Here is a 20,724-nt window from a genome sequence, read left to right on the forward strand (position 1 = left end):
GCCTCACTTTCTTCCTCTGTAAAATGGGAATGAGGACAGGTGAGGATGAAATGGGAGATATCACAGTGTTTAACACAGCGCTGGCACACAATAAGCACTCAAACTCATTACTGTGTGAGCACTTTTTCTTTGAGTTAGCTAAGCATAAGACTACCCTGAACAAAGGTTTTCCGGGTTCCCTTTTAGCTAGGTGGCCATGTGATTAGCTAATGAATGTAAGTCAAGCATACACTTGACTTTCTTACACATGTAGGAGATGTGTCTTCTTCCTTCCTGCTGCCTGGAATACTGAGGCAATAGCTGGAGCTTAAGCAGCCATCTTAGTCTATCAGGTAGAAGCCAGGTACTCAAGATGGCAGAACAAAAAGGAAAACCACTGTTGTCTGAGGTTTTTTTCAGTTTAACCTAACCTTAACCTAACTGATGTCCAAGGAATTCCCTAAAAGTTTATCAGTGTCTCCAGCAAATACAAACCTAGAAACTCAAGAGCAACAAAGAGCAAAATCCTTAATAAGAGTGTGAAAGGAAACCTTGATAATGTGAAATAGCATGAGGGATTTGGTAGCATCTCAAGGCCCATCTCATTCAGAGATGTCATCTGAGCAGAGATATGCCCCATAACTTAGCTTCCCTCATTTATATAAGACCAAGTGAAATTAACATTCATGAATTAGACAAAGAAAACAGTCTAAAGCACAGCCTATGTGTGATGAAGAAAAGGGGCTAATCAGCACAGAACTCAAATTATCAGAGGGGAGTGACGTCTCTGACATAGACTTACAAAAACAAAAGGCACCGTGTCTACGTTGCCCTAACAAGTCAGTAAGTTTAAAAGGATTGAAATCCCACAAAATATATTCTAGAGCCACAACAGAATTAAACTAAAAATCATCAACAAAAACAAATCTGTATTAATTCCATACATTTAGAAATTAGCCCACCCTTTTTTTTTTCCTGGTGTGTTGCATAACATGTGAGATCTTAGTTTCTTAACCTGGGATTGAACCAGCCTCCCTGCAGTGGAAGCACACAGTTTTAACCACTGGACTGCCCGGGAAGTCCCTCAACCCACTTCTTTAAGATATTTACTTGGCTGCACTGCATCTCAGTTGCAGCACGGAGGATCTAGTTCCTTGACCAGGGATTGAACCAAAGCCCCTGCACTGGGAGTGTAGAGTCTCAGCCACTGGACCACCAGGGAAGTCCCAATCCACTTTTTAATAATCCATGGCTCAACGAATAAAATTAAAAATACAGTACTTTAAAATTCATGGAACAAAGCTAATACAGTCCTCAGAGGGAAATTTATTGTGTTATATGTTTAAATTAGAAAGAAAAATCTAAAATTAAAAATAACCCTAAGATTCCATCTTAAAAGGCTAGAAAAGGAACAGCAAATCAAACTCAAAGTAAGGGAAGAAATAATAAAAATCACTGGAAATTAATGAAATAGAAAACAGGAAAACAAGAGAAAAAAAAATTAATGAAGCCAAAAGTTATTCCTTTGAAAAGAATGAAATTTGTAACTCTTTGGTTAAAGTGACCAAGTAATAGGACAGAAGACACAAATTACCAAAAATTATGCAAGAAAGCAGGATATCACTACACATCCTACGGATATTAAAAGGCTATAGAGGCATATTATGAACAAATTTAAGCTAATCAACTACACAACTGAGATGAAAATGGACAAGTTTCTAGAATGGCACAAATTATTAACTGTGCACAGAGTATTAAAAGGTACAAAATATAAACTAATTCAAGAAGAAAGAAATGAATATACCAACATCAATTAGAGAAATTGACTGAGTCATTAAAAATCTTCACCCACATACACATAAAGGTCAGGGCCAGACGGCTTTACTTATGAATTTGAAGTGCGTTAAGAAATAACACCAGTGCAACACAAACTCTGAGAAAAGAGGTTTTATGAGGCAGAATAACACAATACCAAAGCCAGGCAAAGATATCACAAGGAAACTACAGACCAATATTCTTTATGAACACAAGACACAAAAATCCTCTCAAATGATTCGCAAACCAAACTCAGCAACAAATATAAAGGAGAAATGTACTCTGACCAAGATGGATCTATTCCAAGAACGAAAGATTGATTTAATACCCCCAAAACAACTAATGTCATACATATTAACAAAAGAAAAAATAAATCACTTTCATAAAGAAAAAGCACTTGACAAAAATCTAATTCCAATTCATGATAAGAACTCTCAACAAATTAGAAATAGAAGGAAACTTCCTCAATCTGATCAGAAGCATCTATGAAAAACTTACAGCTAACATCACACAACAGAATGCTTTAAGATTAAAAATGAGACAAGGATGTCTGCTCTCACCCCTACTATTCAACATTTTACTGGAGGTTCTAGCCAGTCCAATAAGGCAAGAAAAAGAAATAAAAGCTACCTAGATTAGAAAGGAAAAAGTAAAACTGTCCTTAATTTGAAGGCGTGATCTGTATATAGAAAATCCTAAGGAATCTACAAAAGTCACTAGAACCGATAAGCAAGTATAACAATGTCACAGGACATAAGATCATATACATCACAAATTCAGGCCCAGAAGGCACCACACCCCTTATTTGGCCATTCATCAAACACTGAACATCTCTCCCCTGCCTTTCTCACACCAGGGCTATCTTTGTATTCACGGCATTTAAATCATGAATCAATCATCTCCTTCCTGAGTCTTTGGCACATTTGGTTTTCCAAAACCCATCCTCTGACTGTAATTTGTTTGTTTTGAACTTCAGTTTCCTCAGTGGTCGGTTTACTTTCAGCTGGCTGGGTATCTCTGAACAGATCAATTTCTGACCTCAGCAATACTGAGAACACTGCTTAGAAATACTGATTAGAAACCAGTTAATATGTATAGCACTGAGGGTGAGGCCGAACAAGTATTATATCATTTAATCCTCATAATAACCTCACAACAGAGGCATTCATTATCCTCATCCCTTGGATGAAGGTGAGGAAAAGAAGTTGGCCAATAAGACTCCTTTTATCAGTCCTGCTTGTTTTAGCAGAGGCTCATCAGACCTCCTGAAGTTAGGAAAGGTAGTTTTATCTGACAGAGCACCAGGCTATAAGGCTAGGCCCCTGGAGAGGGACTGGCTGCTCTTTTTTTCAACCCAAGAGAACACGATGCCCCAAAATATGACTATTTCTGTGGCTGGAAAAGTTGTGGTAAAGATGTAGCAGAAGGGGACTTCCCTAGTGATCCAGTGGTTAAGACACTGCACTTCCACTCCAATGCATGAGTTTGATCCCTGGTTGGGGAACTAAAACCCCACAATGCATCTTGGCCAAAAAAACAAAACCTTAGTAGAAGGAAGTGGGAAAGGCTTTGGGGTCAGGGGCTGGTGGAGCTGGATCAAATTGCCAAACAACTCCTCTACACTCCAATTTCCTTGTCCAGAAACCAAAGCTAATGAACACTGTCTCATGGGACAGGTGGAAGGCTCAAATGCGAAGACTTAAGTGATGTGCTTAAGTGATCAGCACATTGAAACTTTTAAGGCACTGGTCTGGAATGTGTCTGTAGCTTGGAAAAACAGGATAGGAACCTATTGAGCTGAGACTCTGGGAAGGCCAAGAATAGCTTAAAATTTCAGTAAAGTAATTACAGGACCTTGGGTCCCACAAGATAACAGTGAGAGCAAGACAAAAAAAATTCACAGAAATGGGTACTCTGGTACAGGGAAACAAGAAATGACTAATTTGAGTGGTTAGAGAAAAAAAGAGAGATAATTAAAAATAATAAATGGTGGGTGGGTGAGTGAGCAGAGAGTGAGCTATCTTCACTTCTCCCCACTTTCCCAGTCTGGAAGACAACTCTTGAGTCTGCTCCCTCAAGGGAGATGGTTGAGAACTTGCTGTGTGCAAGCCCCTTGCCTGGATGTGGCAGGTAAGAGCTCATTAAATTCAACTCTGTGCAGGTCGATTTCCAATTTACAGAAGAATAAACAGAGGCCCTGATGGATTATATATAGCACTTGCTAGGACGTGGAGCTAGGACTTGAACCCAGGCAGCCCAGCTCCAAACTTCCCATCACTTGCCATTCACATGGTCTTCCCTAGTGATCCCACCAGAATGCTCTGCCTGGGGAACTCAAAAAGCCAGGCACTCTCCTGGCTTTCACACCGGCTGATTTCTCTACCTGGAAAACTCCACATCACCTGGCCAACTCTTTCAGCCCACAGTTAAGGTGCCACTTCATCCAAGAGATCTTCTCTCCTGAAAAGGCCCTAGATACCATCATCGGCCATGCTCTGCTGGCCTAGGCACAAACCCTCCATCTCAACTGTGTCACACACGTTGATATAATCTGTGTCCACATCCATGTCCCCCATTGAGGCTGGAACCATGAGAGCCAGGGCCAAAGGAGCCCCAGATGGGATGGAACCTGGCAGACGGAGTACTCAACAGAGCTGGTGGAAAAACAAATCTCAGTGGGAGCTCAAAAGGCGATGAAGGAGACCCTGGAGCTCGACCCTGCAGCTCTTATGGGCAGAGGAGGTAAGTGGAAAGTGCGGAATGAGGTTGAGCTGAGGGTGCCGCTCAGGCTTCTGCATACCCGGGGCAAAGGCAGCCTGGGTTAGCCCATCCTCAGCTCCGTCCCAGGCCTCACCTGTGTGGGAGTTGCAGCTGCTTCCTCATTGTCCGACTCCTCACTGCTCTCTGAGTCTTCCTGCACCTCAGCCTTGATCTGTGCCACTGCAGGTCCTGCCTTCCCAAGGGGCCCTGGGGTGGTCCCTTTCCCTGAGGGCCCCTTGGTGGGTGCTGAGGCAGTTTTCACCGGGAGGTTCTTCCCTACAGACTTCATCTGGAATGACCCAGAAGAGAGGCCTATCACAGGGGCCAAAGGACCCACGAGGGCGGCCCTGACCCAGCCGAATGAACTAAGTCTCACCTGTGCCCCTGCTGCAGCAGGAGCTGTCTCCTCCTCGCTCTCGGACTCCTCGCTGCTTGAGGAGTCCTCCCCCGGCTTCTGGGTGTGCCTGACTATGGCTGGGGATGACACGCCGGTGGGCGTACTCACTGCTGCTGCTGTCCGGGGGGCTAGTGTGCCGACTTGCACTGGGGGGACCCTGGCAGATGCGGGTGTAATGGGGGTGCCCTTCCTTGGGGAGGCCTTGATCTGAGAAGTTTTCACAGCTGATTTTGCCTGGGGGGACACACAATTCAGAAGCTTGAGAAAGATCTTGGACTCAGAGCCCCCATGTGCTCAGGGTTGGAGCTCACTGCCATCCTTCCCCACAGCACCCCCATGGAGCTGACTGGTTGGCGGGGACAGTTGAGAGTCAGGCCGCGCAGCCGTGCCTCCCGGGACCCTACCTGGGCTGGAGTTTTGGCTACAGGAGCTTCATCCTCACTGTCTGATTCCTCCTCACTGCTCTGCGAGTCTTCCTCGACCCTTTCGACCTTGACCTGGGGGGTTGCAGGCCCGGCCTTCTGAGGGGGCCCCTTGGTGGGACCTGAGGCAGGTCTGGCCTGGAGGGCTTTCCCAGAGGACTGTGCCTGCAGTGAGACAGAGATGGAGAGGGTCACCCCGCCCAGGGAGTGGAGGCGGGGGGAAGGGAGGGGCTTCCGGCACTGAGCAGGAGAGATGACCCTCACAGGCACAGACTCACCTGGGCTGAGGTCCCTGCCCTCTGCATCTCCTCCTCGCTGTCCGATTCCTCCTCACTGCTGCTCTCTGAGTCCTCCTGCTTCCCGTCCTGGGGGGCCACAGACTGTGCCTTCTGAGGGAGCGCTGGGACCGTGCCCTTCGCCGAGGGGCCTGCACCCGTGGCTGAGGCAGCTCTGACCTGAGAGTTTTTCTCCAAGGGCTTTGCCTGGGAGTGACAGAGGACAGGACAGGAGGCTTAGCGGGGAACGTGTGAGCTAAGACAGGAGGTGAGGAGGGCGAATGGAGGTTCTGATACAGAGGACGAGAGGCCCACAGGGTCTCTGCAGGCAACTCCCAGGGCTGGGCTGGGCTAGGCATCCTCCAGCCTCACCTGAGCCAGGCTTGTAGTCTGCCGCATGGCCGTGGGCGCCTCGCCCTCGCTGTCCGATTCCTTGCTGCTGCTGCTGCTGCTGCTGCTGCTCTCCTCCTCCTCCTGCTTCCTGGGCTGGGCTTGGGTGGCTGCAGGCCCTGCCTTGCCAGGGGGCGCTGGAGGGGCCCCTTTCTTAGGGGAAAGCACCTTGGTGGGTGTTGCGGAGGCGGCTTTAACCTGGGGGATCTTCCCAGAGGGCTTTGCCTGGAGAGAGAGACAGAATTAGGAGAGAGAGCCCAGATGGTGGACTCGAGGAAACACAGGAGAGCAGATGGGGTCGAAGACACCACAGACACCACATGGTCCTGTGCGTGACTGGGGCATGTGGAGTGGGAGAATAAGCCCTCAGAAGGCCTCCGGGGGTGGGGTGCCAGCTCCGCGATCCTCTCTCCAGGTCCCACCTGCACTGGGGTCTTGACAGCTTGTGTCTCCTCCTCGCTGTCTGACTCCTCGCTGCTGCTCTCTGAGTCCTCCTCTGGCTTCACTAAGGGCCCTGCCTTCCCAGGGGGTGCTGGGGTGGCCCCCTTCCCAGGGGTCCCCTTGGCAGGACTAGGAGCAACTCTGATTGGGACGGTTTTCTCCAAGGCCTTCACCTGGTAAAAGAGAAAGCATGGTTGGTTCATTTCTTTCTGAAAACTCTCCTGTGACGTCTTAAGAATAAAGCCTGAGCCCTTAGTGAGGCTCATGAGACCCCTTGCTTCTCTCCCCACTCCCCGCTTTGACTGACGCTCCAGCCAGTATGACTGACCAGCCAGATGGCCATATCTCCTCATACCTGGGGCCCTCACACCCCCTGTCCATCTCACCTGACCACCAATGCCTCATCCCCTGGGTACCAGGTAAGATACCAGTTCCTTATACTAGTTTTCCGTGACGGCCAGGGTGGATAGGCTCCTCACCTGGGCGGGCTCAGGGCTCTAAGGGCCTTTTACCACCAGTCTGACCCTCATCCTTGCTGCTCTCTGACTCCAACAGTTTCCCAGTGCCTCTGGTTTTCCCTCAGGACACGTCTAGCTGCAGCTCTGCCCACCCACACAAGAATGGGGTCCTAGCAGATGGAATAGAGCTGGATTCTTGTTTGCTAACAAGCCATGATTTGGCCTAAAAGCCAGAGGGCCAGGTAACTAAAACTTCTCAAGTTCCTTCACAGCAGGACCAGCCGGGACAAAGACAGCAGCCTGTTTACTAGACAGGGGAACTGAGGTGAAGCGGGTGCTGGGCGGGGTTCTTCCCTTTGGGCAGGAAAGGCAATTTCCAGAAGCAGCTGAAGCAAAATTAGGTGCCCTCGCCCTTCAACTCCCAGAGCCCTGCCTCCCTCTCCCTAGACTCCAGGGCCAGTGTCCTCTGGCATTGGAGGAGCTCTTTACACAGCTGCCCTGGCACCGGAGGAGCAGGCCTCCCTTGGGCCTCACCTGACTGGGTGTCCCTGCAGGGGCCTCCTCCTCACTCTCGCTGGACTCCTCGCTGCTCTCTGAGACCTCTTCTGGCTTCTTGGCCCTGCTGGCTGGGGTCACAGCACCGCCTTTGACTTGGGGTGTCACAACCCCTGCCTTCCCTGGGGTTGAGGCTGCACTTTTTCTCGGAGACTCCTTGACTGCAGCGGCTGAGGCTTTGACCTGCAGTGGTTTTACTGCAGCTTTCACCTGGAACAAGAGCATGGGATCAGAGAATCACCCTGTCTACCACTGAGAAGTATAAGATGCTTCATAGTCTGTAACGCTCTCTTAATGTCATCTGGTTCTCAAACAACTCTCTAAGATACCATCTTTACACCCATTTTCCAAAAAAAGACAAAAGGCTCAGAGAGGTTAAACCGCTAATGCTGATAGTAAGGGGTAGATGGAAGTCTAGGGTGCCTTTATAGCTGGCTGTAACTAGGGCCCAAAGGTGGGATGGAATATGAGAAGCAGCCCGCATTCAGGCCTGCATCTTCAGGGGTTACTGGTTGAGGTGGGAAGGTAAGGTAGGAAGCACCGTGGGTGCCAGGTCAATTTGATCCCCGAATCCTATTGTTCTCTCTCCCCATCTCTCCGCTGGGGGCCCTGGTGCCAGCCTTCAGCATCTCCTGCCAGCATTACTCCAGTAGCCCCCTCAACCATCTCACTGCATTTATGAAGCACCGTCCTCCAACCCAGGCCATAACCAGCGCTGTTTTGGAACCATAACCCAGGCCATCTCGCCTGTGTGCCTGCAGGCCTGCAAGGCTTCCCACCACCCCCAGGACCAACCCAAACTCCTCCCAGTGGTCCTCAGGGGCAGGCACCGATCTGGCCCCTGCCTACCTCGGACTTCATCTTACATCACTTTCCCCTTCATTCATGAAATTTTGGATCACTGTTCCTGAAAAGCACCAAATTTGCTGTGTGTCCACCCTTGCCCATGCTGTCCCTCTGCCTGCATCATATTCCTGTTACTGCCCCTCATGGCTTTCTACGTTTTCGTGCATACCAACCACCACCACTGCAGTTACATTTCTGTGGGTCCCTTTCACCCTCCCACGGCAGCAGGAATCCTGCCTACCACTTGGAAGGTGCACACGAAGGAATAACCTGCAAGGACTCCAAGTTCACAGAAGAGACAAGGCCACGGACTTCCTCAGGCCAGTGCTGAGACCCAGCATTCACCAGCAGACCCTGAGCCCCCTCAGTAGCCTGACCCCAGACAGCCACGCTCCTGACCCCACGGCCTCTGCTCGTGCAGCTTCTCCTGCTCGAATACTCATGCCCTGACATACCCACCCGGTGGAGCCCCCTGTGCGTCAGGCCCTGGTCCTGTGCCACCTCTCCCAGAAAGTCTGCCCCGCCTCACAGGTAGGATGGTGTCTCTCCCCACCAACTCCAGGCCCTCTTCCTGCCCAGAGCACAGTGAAAATCTGGCTCCCAACCTGCCCAGGGCTCAGCCTTCTAGCTCCTGGTCACCCCAAATCACTCACTGAACAGGGAGAGGTGACACCGGTACTGCTGGGAGGTGAGGCCCTGACAGGCCCCGGGAGGGTTAGAGGTTTGCAAAGGGCCGCTCCGAAGGTGGGTGGTGATTACCTCCAAGTCCGTCTCATCGCTGGAGCTGGTGGTATCCTCACTGGAGCTGTCAGCCTGGTTGGCGGATGCCATTCCTGAAGGGTAAACAGGGAGGGGACTGAGGGCCAACCCTTTATAGACACGCCTGCCTCTCGTCGGCACCCTCCATGCCAATGACTCAGGGCCAGGTATGAGTACTGCCCCCTCCCCCACGGAAGATGAGCAGCTGGGGTGCATGCCACACTCCCCCAGCCCCAGCTCCTGCACAGCTGAGGGCCTGGTAACGGGGGCAACAACAGGCCCTAACACACAAGCGCCAGCACCTAGGGCTCAGAGAACCTCCTTCCCCCATCACAGGGCAGCAGGCAGGGCAGATGCCTATTTTACATGCAACACAGAGGCAAACCCAGGCCTCTCGGCTTAGCCTCTAAGCCTCTGTGGAAGGCGCTGGTACCCACCTGAGAGCAATAACCAGAAAATGCTCCAACCCCACCCCAGCTGCTCACACTCTCTCAGCAAAGCCTGCAGAAGATTCTCTCACGCTGGGGAGGGGGAAGTGGCCTGAGGCGGGAGTCCTCGCCGTCATGGAGACAACCGTCTGAATTCCAGAATGTCCCGGGGGCCTGACAAAGCTGTGCCCAGGTCTGCCTCCCCAGCCTGCCCTCGGGGCCTGGCCCTAGAGGTTGGGGCTCCTCACCAGGCGTGGCAGCGGTTCTGAGGGCTGACACACTGCCCTCCTCCTCGGTTTCTGACACCAAGACAGCATTTGCCGAGGGCCCCGTCGTCTTCTGGGGCGACTTCCCAGTGAGGAGGGGGGCCACTGCCTTTCCAGGGGCAGGGTGTGTCGTGGAGTTCACCGTCTTGCTGGCTTTCGTGGTCTTTGCCTACAGAGAACAGGGGTGACAGACACTGGGTATGGTCAGGTGGATAAGAGCACAGACCACATCGGCTCCCACCTCTGCCACTTCCCAGACCCGTGAGCCCGGGCCCATGACCTCCCTAAGCCTCTGTTTCTTCATCTTCGCAGTTAGCGATTTATCACCAACCTGTGGCCAGTCAAGGCGGGGCTGAAGACGGTACCTCCCCTTGCAGAGGTGTGAACTGAATTATAGTTCTTAGGACACAGCAGTCTTGCTAAGTGGTAAGCAGCAATTTACTGTGGATGTTATCAGGGCCTTGTGATTATTTCTACATATTTTTTGCTAATGCTCCAGTCAGTATCAGGGACACAGTCCTTTACATGTCTGAGAAACTGCTTTGTGGATGACCAGAAAATGATATTCTGCCTTCCAAGTAGTTTCCAGTCTAGAAAATGTTTCTCGAGCTTTCAAAGCCACAAGTGTCTTGTTTGCTATGGTGTCTCCACTGCCTCACGCAGTACCTGGAACATAACTGAACTGGTAATGACTCACTGAGTGAAGAGCTGCAGGCAGGGCTGCAGGAGGAAAGGAGCCGTCTACCTCAGGGATGTAAAGCGCCCAATGGCTCACAGCGGTAGGCATCACCCCACCTTACAGACAAAACCTGAGGCCTGGAGACGTGAATGGGACACGCCATGATCACACAGCTGGTGACTGAGATCTGAATCCAAGTTGGGCAATTACCCACAACCCAATTCTTCTCTGATGCCAGGGAACGTGTCCTACAGGGCACCTCACCTCCCATGGGTGACAGCCTAGAAGATGGTCCCACTCACCTTGGCTTTTTCTTTCACATTTGAAGACGAAACTGTCCCTGTGACTGAGGAGTTGGTAGCTGCTAGTCTCGGGGCTGCAAGACAAAAATACCTGTTGGGTGAGCCAGACCAGCCTTTTCTCAAGGAAGAAGAAAGGTTTCAGCTCACCTAACAATTCAATTTGTATGGTTGCCTGGTGTTGGCATGAGATTTGAGGCTGAGCCTGGACTAAGGAAGGGCTTGGTGGTGCTCAACCACATCCCCCACGAACAAAAGAGGAGAATGATGACATGAAAGTCGGCTGACTGCATCCCCAATGGGGTCCCAGCTCCCTGGAGGCTCAAGACACCGAGGGCCCAGAGGAAAAGGGATTGGCTCCCAGACCTACTGCATACTACCCTGGAGGCCCAAACAACTCCAGGGATGCCATTCCCACAAGCTGCCTGCCACAGTGCAGCCCCGAATGCCACTCAGCAAGACAGGGGCAGGTCACGCAGCCCCAGGGCCACAGAGAAAGTGGCCCATTTCCCAGTGGGTGGGGAGTTGACCTAACAAGACTGGAATCTTGTTAGATGTCAGTTTCCAGATCCTTGTTGCCTTGATACCAGGATACTGTCTCCTTTGAGCTCAGGTTAGGGAAAGATTTCTAATGTATGCTATGAAATAAAGAAGATGCTGTTGGGGGCTTCCCTGGTGGTCCAGTGATTAAGAATTCACTTGCCAATGTTGGGGACACAGGTTCAGTCCCTGGTCTGAGATGATCCCACTTGCCACAGAGCACCGAGGCTTATGCACCACAACTATTAAGCCAGCGCTCCACAGCCTGTGCTCTGCGATGAGAAGCCACAGCAAAGAAAAGCCTGTGCAACCAGACAGGAGTAGCCAACCGCTCACCGCAACTAGAGAAAACCTCGAACACAGCAAGGAAGACCCACCACAGCCAAAAATAAATGAATAAATAAAGCCAAGAGAAAACAAGTGTTGATTAGGTTAAAAAATATGATGCTGTTGAGAGGAACGACGTGATCTAATTCTTTTCCTGACATTCAATTCCATCTCTCTCTTTTTTTAATTTATTGGCTGCGCTGGGTCTTTGTTGCTTTTCTCTAGCTGCAGAGAGTGGGGCTACTCTCCAGTTGTGGTTCATGGGCTTCTCACTGTGGTGGCTTCGCTTGTGGCAAAGCACACGCTCTAGAGCACAGGCTCAATAGTTGTGGTGCATGAGCTTAGCTGCTCTGGGGCATGTGGGATCTTCCTGGACCAGGGACTGAACCCATGTTTGCTGAACTGGCAGGCAATCTCTACCACTGAGCCACCAGGGAAGCCCTTTCTTGATTTTTAATTATGGAACATTTTAGGCCCATTCTAAGTACCAAGGAAGAGGATTAAGCCACCCAACCCCAACCATTATCAACTTGTGGCCAATCTTATTTCAACTGCGCCCCTCATTCATCCACCCCCAGTGAGTATTATTCTGAAGAATACACCAGACATCGTATCATGTTGTCCAACAATATTTCAGCAGTCCTCAATGAGGACTCTTAAAAAGTATAATTATAATTCCATTATTATAGCTTAAAAAATTCATTAATATTGAGTAACCAGTCAGTAGGCAGTTTTACAGTTTTTGTTTCAAATAGTTTTTAAGTATGGATGTAGGCCTGTACGGATGTCTATCTGTATGAGTGCAAATGCGAAGGGGAGCGTTGTCAGCATCGTCAGGCTACCCTCCAGGAGGTACATTTCAGGAGAGGAAAGGGAGCAGGCAAGGGGAACAGGAAACCTCCCACTTCTCTTCTGTATGTTTTTGTAGAGTTCACAGTGAACTTGTTTTGCATTATAATTTTCAAAGATTAAGCAAAGTATAAAATATATATTCAGTATGATTGCCAATATTTTAAAAAACATGCTCAGGAAAAATAAATGGAAGAATAATTTGCCAAATTATACGTGGCCAAGAATATGGGTAATTTTCCCTACCTCTCTAAAAGGTCATTTTCACATACACTATAATGAATATAATGAAGCCTGCATTTCTTTTACAATCAGAAAATATATTTAAAAATTAAGAAGTTACCTTCTATGTAAGTAAAAACCAATAATGCAAAGAAGAATGGTAATTCTGTGGAGCTGTGACCACTGTTGGTTAAAGCACAAATGACCTGGAGAACGGAGGGGAGGAGAGGCTGTGAAGGCCTCACAGGGTGGCCCCTGCCAATGCACTGGAACCAGAGTGCCTGGGACAGCGTGCAGGTGCTAAACCTGCTCACTTCAGATAGGAAACTGCTGAAACAGCCCCTGAGCACACAGAAGAGGGGTCCGCCAGCTGTCATCTCTGAAATCTCTCCAGCAGTTCTTCTGAAAATGTGAGCTGCTTTTCTGTTTTTACCAGAATTATCTGGAAGGCTTAAAAAATGCAGTTCCTGGACTGGAGAGACTGACTCTACATGCCTCTAGGCTCTAAGAGACCATTCATGTTTTTGTTCACCACTGGATTTCTAGCACCTGGGACACAATGTCTGGCCCAGAGGAAGGGCTCAAATCAAGACTGAAATAGGTATGTGGGGCTCTTACAATCTTCCCTTTAGAAGGACCTGGTCCTCCAAGAGCTCACGGAAGGTGCAGCTCGAGGTGGACTCTCCCTTAGAACAATCCAATATACAACAGCCTGTCCCCGAGAGATGCAGGGTATTGCACCGAGCCCCCAGCTCAGAGACAGGGGCCCTCTCGGCACCCAGGGCTCTTACTGGGTTTGGCGGTTTTGGCTTCTGCCTCCTCCTCCTCCTCCTCCTCCTCTTCCGAGCTCTCTGAGCTGCTGATGGGGTCTGACACGCGGGTCCTCTTGGCCTGCAAGGCTGCATCTTCCTCTGCCTTCCGTTTCCGGCCAATCTCCGAAGTTCTGCAGGAGAAGGGTGACTGGCAAGCTCAACCAGGGGGCAAGGACAACCCTAGGAGAGTTGAAAAGGAAGACCTCCCACATCCTCCCTGTCCCCAAAGGGAAGTGTATAAAGAGACTTTAAACAGTGATGAAACAGAGTGCAGAACAATTTCATGTTGTGCATCCTCACTCATTTCATTGTATTTTTACAGTTTATTCATCTCCAACACTCAGGAAGGGTGGACAGTATTTTCTAACAGCAGCTAAGAGTCACAGAGCTCTAAGTGCCGGCACTGTATACACTTCACAGAACCATCCAGGCTCCTCCTTCCTTCAGGACTTGTGGCACCCACAGTAACCTCGGAAGACTGCCCAGGTCCCTGTTGTCCCTCAGGCCTCAACTCCAGTACAGCCTTCTCAGAGAGGCCCTCCCCGGTCACCACTGTCCTCTAAGATATTCTCTGCCCTGTTTCATTTTCTTCAGAGCACTCTTCTCTCTCCTGTTATTCTACTTACTTCCTATTTGATGCCCCCACTGCATGCCCTGGGAGGGGAGGGCTGGCAGAACCTTTTCCAGCTCACTACAATACCCAGAGTACCTAGCCTAAGTCTCATGGCTAAGTGACCTGCCCAGAGCCACAGTCTTGCCAGAATTTTCAAGCATCACATCCTCTGAGCCCAGCCTCCTGCCTGAGGGGGTCACTGTCTGCGTGCCACACTCTCCATGTGGGAAAGATATTGCTCTGCCACAGTTTGGGATGTGCTGCCTGGCTCCCTTGTTCCCAGGAAGGCCACTTGTTGAGAAATCTGCAAAAACTTGTTTAATTTATCACACGTATAGGTTCGCTCTGCCTCTCTTCTCCCCATAGAATGTAACTTTCACAGGTGCAGAGATTTTTTTTCTTCCAGTTTGTCTCCAACTACATCGAGAACAGTTCTGTCCCTGAGTAGGTGCTCACTAAACAGAGGCGAGTAGTGGGATAATGCCTCCATTTGCCAGGTTTAGCACTTTATTTACTATTATTATCTTCATTTTACTGAAGGAGACAGACTTGGGGAGATCAAGTTTGTCCAAGGTCATACAGCTGGGTTTGAACCACCAGGTTAGGCTGGCTCTGGTGGGTGTGAGGTCCTCGTCCCCCTCATCCAGAGAAGGGGCTGGTGGTAGGGGAGGGTGCATGACACAGCTCAGTGAAGCGGTTCTCTGGGGAAGGAAGTGCTGCACAAACAGCCAGACACCTGGGTGCGTGGAAGAGGCAGTGGGGGGTGTGCCCGGTGCTCGCCTTAGCAGCACAGGAGAGCCAAGAACTGAGGGCTGACAGGGCTTGGAAAGACCTTAGCTCTCTACCGGAAGCTGGGACCCCTTCTCTACCATGCCTGCCTTTGCTTACACACCTCTGATGACAGGGATCTCACCACTCTACTGTAGCCCACCTCAGTTTTGGACAGCTTTGATGACCAAGTGCTTTTATTCAGAAGCTGACACTTGTCTTCCTAAAGCAGGTTCCCATGGGTCCCACTTCAGTCTCTCAGGCCCCAGGGAACACCCCACTTCCTTTGTCTCCTAATATGTGCAGATAGTGGTCCCTCCACTGCCCCTCTGCCGTCTCTTTTCCACCCAGACAGTTGCATGTTCACTATCATTCCTCATGGGTCACAACTGCAGGTCCTTCACTCCCGTAGTTGGCTGTGGTCAGGCCAGTTCATTGAGGGAACGATTATCCCCTCCTTCATTTTCAAACCATTCCTCTGTTGATAAGTCCTTGGATTATCCCCCCTCCTTGTTTTGCATGTTTCAGAGGCATTTCACATTCAATATGTCTTTGAAATCTTTCCCTCCATGTTGGGTTCCTTCCATTCAAGCGTACAAGTCAGACACCTGGGAACTGACTACACTGCTTCTCCAAACCATCTGCAGACCCTCATCTCATCCTCTAGTATTCCTGCAAACTGTCTCCCTCCTATGTTATTCCTGCCTCTAGCCCCATCAGCTCTTGTCTGGAGGCTGATATCCACAGCCTACCCAGTCGAGCCAGTGATCTCACTACTCTCCACTTCACCCTTCCATGGCTCCCACGGCTCTTGGGGCAAAGACACAACTTCTCCTCATGCGTGATCAGGCCTGAAATGGGGTGGTCCCTGACAATCGTCCAGTCTTGTCTGCACTGCACTGCAGTTACAGGCCTCAGACCAGCAGCTCCCTCTGCCAGGTACACTCGATCAGCCTTTCCACACCTATTGCTGAGCTCACTTCCCCACTCCCCGCATTTCTCAACTCAAGGAAGCTACCCCTAAACACCTAAATGAGGTGAGGCTTACCTATTCAGGCAGTTTTGGCCCCAGGCACCTCTTTTTCATAATCCTCACCACCAATGTAATTTTATACTCATTTGTCTCATTCTCTGTGGCATGCTTACCTCCCTGACTCCAATGTCAGCTCCAGGAAAGGAGCACCATGCACGTCTCACTCAGGACAATATCTGAGTAGCCTGGCATTCAGTAGTTACTCAATAAATGCTCATTGGCTGAATGAATAACAAGCTGCCGAGAAGCTCCTGTCCTTAAGAGATGCTGCTCACAGCCCTCAGTGTCCTCTCTACTACCAGACAGAAACCCTTATCTGTGGCGTAGCTTCCTAGAGGTGATAACAGTGTCTACAGTGGGTTATGGGGACAGATCTTAGACCAGACTAGTGTCCCAGCTGATTTCATGCTGAGACCTCAGGGTGTCCCTCCTGCACCCCCTCAGCCCCATTGGACTTACTGTTGCCAGTGTGTATAGATGTCCAGAAGGGTTACAGGCTGACTCAGGAAACATTTCTGCAGAGAAGCAAAGAGAAAGCAGCAATTAACCCTCCTGAGCACAGCAAGGTTCCTCCTCGGGCCCCACTCTCATGACATCATGATCCGCAGACAGATGGTTGAGAAGGGGGTCTTTCTCCTCTGGGCAATAAGTCTGCTCGGCCCTGCCAGGACCACCTGAACCTTTCAGAGACAGGCAGGGCAAGTACTTAACTAAAACCTTTTAAGACAATATTCTGGTGAGAAGTACCTTTGACAGAGTAGAGTGGGAATAGTCCAGGCTAGCATTTATCCAGCCCCAAGCCTCCCTGGCACTCTCCAGGCTTAGGTGCCACAAGACAGGGCTTTGTCCACCCCTGACCTTTCAAAAGTCAGGCTGGTCAATCTCCCCAGGCAGTACAAACCACAGACTAGACACCCACGCTGTCTGCTCACCCACTGGGCAGAGACTGGAACCAAATGGTGCCAATCCTTTGGTAGAAGCAAAGCCCTTTGGAGCCAAGATCAGAAGTCTACTCTCTCTGCAAATGTCAAGAACCTGGGGTGTCAAGTGCCCCAAGGAGGCTGAGTGAGTAATGTGGGGCCAGGGATTTAGGCAGAGTGGCCAGGAGGGTGCATCTGGGGTCAGGCAAAGAGAATTTGTTAACTGAATCGTCTACTGTCTTCAGCTCTTTAAACTTGCAGGTTCTTTCTTTATATGGAGATAATAGCAGTACCCATCTAAGATGTTGCTCTCAGGCCTGAAGCAGACAACCTACAACAGTAACTGCACAGCACAGCAGCCAGTAACATTCAGACTATAACTGACAGTGACTGCAAGTGTCAGTTTCACCTTCCTTGGTCCCAGGCACACTGGCCTCCTCACAGTCCTTCAAATCTGTCAGGGGACTCCGCCCCCATCGGGGCTGGCTGTTCTTTCTGTCTCAAATGCTCTCTCCTGCCAACTCTATGGCTCACTCCCTCACTTTCTTCAGGTCCTTGCCCAAAAGTCACCTTCTCATTTGGGTTTCATGACCATCCTATGGATAATTTAACTCTGACATTCCTTATCCCTTCTACCTGCCTTATTTTTACAACTGCTGCTGCTGCTGCTAAGTCGCTTCAGTTGTGTCTGACTCTGTGCAACCCCACAGACGGCAGCCCACCAGGCTCCCCTGTCCCTGGGATTCTCCAGGCAAGAACACTCGAGTGGGTTGCCATTTCCTTCTCCAATGCATGAAAGTGAAAAGTGAAAGGGAAGTTGCTCTGTCGTGTCCAACTCTTAGCGACCTCATAGACTGCAGCCTACCAGGCTCCTCCACCCATGGGATTTTCCAGGCAAGAGTACTGGAGTGGGGTGCCATTTTTACAACTAGCATCTACCATCACCCCACACACTGTATCATTAACTTGAAAAAAAAAGTTCAGTCATTTGTCTGTTCCTGCTGGAATGTATGCTTCACAAGGGCAGGATTCTTTCATTTAGGCAAATGCCCCAAAGAAGGCAAATGCCCTTTTTGTTCCCTGTAGCTGTTAAGTGATATAACTGAAGTAAGAAAAGCTGCCGAGGTCCAAAGATTGGGAAAAGCACAGATGATGTCTTATTTGTCATCCTTTAGTCTCTCTCCCAGAGGTCCTGAGAGCAAGTATCATGACCAGAGCCTACACCATAGCCAAAGGGACACTGACTAATCAAGTCAACAGCCACCACACCACCTTAACACCTTCCAGTGGCTTACCATTACTTTACCAAAACCAACGGAAGTCCGCTCCCTGCCTCTGTCTCCCCAGAGATCTTTGTCACCCTTGTACTCCACACTTCAGTCATTAAAAAACTTTCTGGCGGCCAGTACATATGCAACACTTTGCATCTCTACTTGGAACATGAACTTCCTTCTCTCAGATCTCAGAGCAGCATTCACTTCCTCAGGAAAGCAGTTCTGGATATCCCTGACTAAGGCAATCTGCCATTCCTGTCTTAGCACCCTATGCTTCTCATTCTTGGCAGTTAATGCAGGTTAATGCAGTGTTGAGTGCACAGTTACTTTTGTGGTCCTTTGATTTATGTCAATCTCCCCTAACAGATTTAGCCTGTACACTCTAATTAGTGAGCCAAGGGACCCTCCTCACTATTCTATTACCAGCACCCTCACTGCCAGATTAACAGCTGCTCGAGGAATGGATAAAGTAAGAATGACTACACCACGAGTTCAACTCCGCATCAGTACTGAAAAGCTGCTAAGGGCTTGAGCTCTAGCTCAATTAAGTAGCTTCAAGCCCCTTTTCGGGGCCCTCTTTCGCCCCTTTCGGGGCTGGTAGCGATCCTCTCCTCAGACTCGCAGCAACCTTTTCGCCCTAGGGGGCCGCGCCGAGCCACGTGGCCCGACACTTCGAAACTTTAAATTGTCGCTCCCGGAAGGGGGTGGAGGTAAGGGGCGCGGGAATTATGAAGCCCAGAGCGTCCGACCTCACGTCCCGGCCCGCCCACTCCACAGATAAGGAAACTGAGGCCCAGAGGAACTGGGAGCCACAGAGGTGCGGGGCAGAGGTTGCGGACCCTTCGGCACCCCTGGCCGCGTCCCAGAGCACAGCGAGATCCGGGATCTGGGCGCCCGCAGGCCGCCAGAGGAAGAGGCGCGGGCCGCCTCTCCGTAGATCTTGCACGCGGCCCTCGGAAACGGCCCGCGCACGCTTACCTGGCCGCTCTGCTCCTTCACTTCCCGCGCCGCGCGCACATAGCCCGCCTGCAGCAGATGCTGGTAGATGAGGGGAAGCAGCTCCCGCCGCTTCCTGGCCTCAGCCATGCCCGCGACCCCCGGCCTGTCCGTTCACCTGCACGCCCCCCTCAGTCCCCGCCCGCCACTTCCCTTGTGCCCTTAGACCTCGCACCTCCCACTTCCGGCTCCTCCTCCGCCCGCCGCGCGGCACGCCGGGAAGCGTAGTCTTATCTCCAAAGGTGGCCGCCCCCGCTTCGGCGGGTGAAAGGGGAGGAGGCATGGGGGGCAATGAGACCGCCTATTGGCGGAGAGGGCGGGTCGATCCGGACACGCCGCCCGGGCCGCCTAAGATTAGAATGCCTCCCTCTTCAGACTCGCTCTTAAGGCATTTGTCTTCCTCTTAGCTGTGTGACAGCTGCGACCGGGTTTTACTCATCTCTGAACATCCTATTCTTCAACTCTCTCTAGACTCGAACTTCCACTTACCCACTCATTTAATCATTTCACAAATCTTTTTAGAACACATGAACCGGTGCTATTTGTCATCGTTCATTCATTCATTGAATAGTTATTGAGCGCCATACCTTCGGCAAGCGCTTAGGCTAGGACTGAGGGATATATAAGATGTGGCTGCTGCTGCTGCTGCTAAGATGTGGCAGCTGCCCTCAAAGCTCACAGGGAAGAGAGAGGCAGGTAATCAAGCAACTATGGTTCAATGTCTTCTGCGCATTGTCTGGGGCAGGCACAGCCTATGGGAGAAAGGAGGGACCCCTAACCCCAAGCGGGTATCTAAGCTGAGGCTTAAAGACAGAGTGTCTTAAAGACAGACTTCCCTGTAGCTCAAACGGTAAAGAATCTGCCTGCCATGCAGGAGACCAGGGTTCGATTCCTGGGTTGGGCTGTTCCTCTGGAGAAGGGAATGGCAATCCACTCCAGTATTCTTGCCTGGAGAATTCCATAGACAGAGAAGCCTGGTGGGCTACAGTCTGTGGGGTCGCATAGAGTCGGACATGACTGAGCGACTAACACACACACACAAAGACAGTGTAGGAGTTTCTAGGTGCAGAGGAGAGGGCTGGCATCCTAGGCAGAGGGCACTGCATGAATATAGACAGGAGAAACCACTCTGGTACAGGCCAGGAAACCCAAACATAAAATGCGGTCTGTGCTGCTCGACTGTTGAGTTGGAGGGTTGAGGGAACCAGTGAGGACACAGAAGGATGGACAAGTTAACAGGACCTACGACACCCCCTCCCCCGGCCAGAGTTTGCACTTTGCTCCAAGGGCAGTAGCCAGTCTCTGTCTGATATTATGCAGGAGGGTGACTTGGGTTTGTGTTTTTTAAAGATTGCAATGGGGACTTCCCTGGTGGTCCAGTGGCTAAGACTCTGCACTCCCAATGCAGGGGGCCTGGGTTTGATTCCTGGTCAGAGAACTAGAACCCACATGCCACAAGTAAGACTTCTCATGCTATAACTAAATAGTCCACATGCCTCAATGAAGACTGATGATCTTTCGTGCTACGACTAAGACCCAGCACAGCCCCCCCAACCCAAAAAAAGATTGCTATGACCCAAAGATTGCTATGACCAATGCAC

The 20,724-nt window shown here is 50.5% G+C and overlaps 1 protein-coding gene across 6 annotated transcripts in view; it reads right to left on the reverse strand.

Annotated features, from left to right (window-relative positions):
• TCOF1 (treacle ribosome biogenesis factor 1) overlaps window positions 1-19,273 on the reverse strand; it is a 39,029-nt gene extending 19,756 nt beyond the window's left edge. For 3 of the 6 annotated variants that reach the window (XM_055429646.2, XM_055429645.2, XM_055429641.2), the window contains exons 1-13: window positions 19,106-19,272; window positions 16,393-16,448; window positions 13,499-13,650; window positions 10,773-10,846; window positions 9,774-9,960; window positions 9,098-9,171; window positions 7,472-7,702; window positions 6,461-6,652; window positions 6,021-6,263; window positions 5,652-5,855; window positions 5,356-5,538; window positions 4,931-5,185; window positions 4,649-4,843 (exon numbers count right to left, since the gene is read on the reverse strand). In XM_055429646.2, the coding sequence (XP_055285621.2) occupies window positions 4,649-4,843; window positions 4,931-5,185; window positions 5,356-5,538; window positions 5,652-5,855; window positions 6,021-6,263; window positions 6,461-6,652; window positions 7,472-7,702; window positions 9,098-9,171; window positions 9,774-9,960; window positions 10,773-10,846; window positions 13,499-13,650; window positions 16,393-16,448; window positions 19,106-19,213 (2,154 nt within the window). In that variant the 5' untranslated portion in view covers window positions 19,214-19,272. Of the gene's footprint in view, window positions 1-4,648; window positions 4,844-4,930; window positions 5,186-5,355; window positions 5,539-5,651; window positions 5,856-6,020; window positions 6,264-6,460; window positions 6,653-7,471; window positions 7,703-9,097; window positions 9,172-9,773; window positions 9,961-10,772; window positions 10,847-13,498; window positions 13,651-16,392; window positions 16,449-19,105 lie in introns of all 6 variants that reach the window. The other 3 variants (XM_055429644.2, XM_055429642.2, XM_088838560.1) reach the window with 2 other exon arrangements.
• Window positions 19,274-20,724: the final 1,451 nt, after the last annotated feature.

Source organism: Moschus berezovskii, chromosome 8 (genome assembly GCF_049115385.1).
Source record: "Moschus berezovskii isolate FMDL1 chromosome 8, NW_MosBer_1.0, whole genome shotgun sequence".
NCBI classification, from domain to species: domain Eukaryota; kingdom Metazoa; phylum Chordata; class Mammalia; order Artiodactyla; family Moschidae; genus Moschus; species Moschus berezovskii.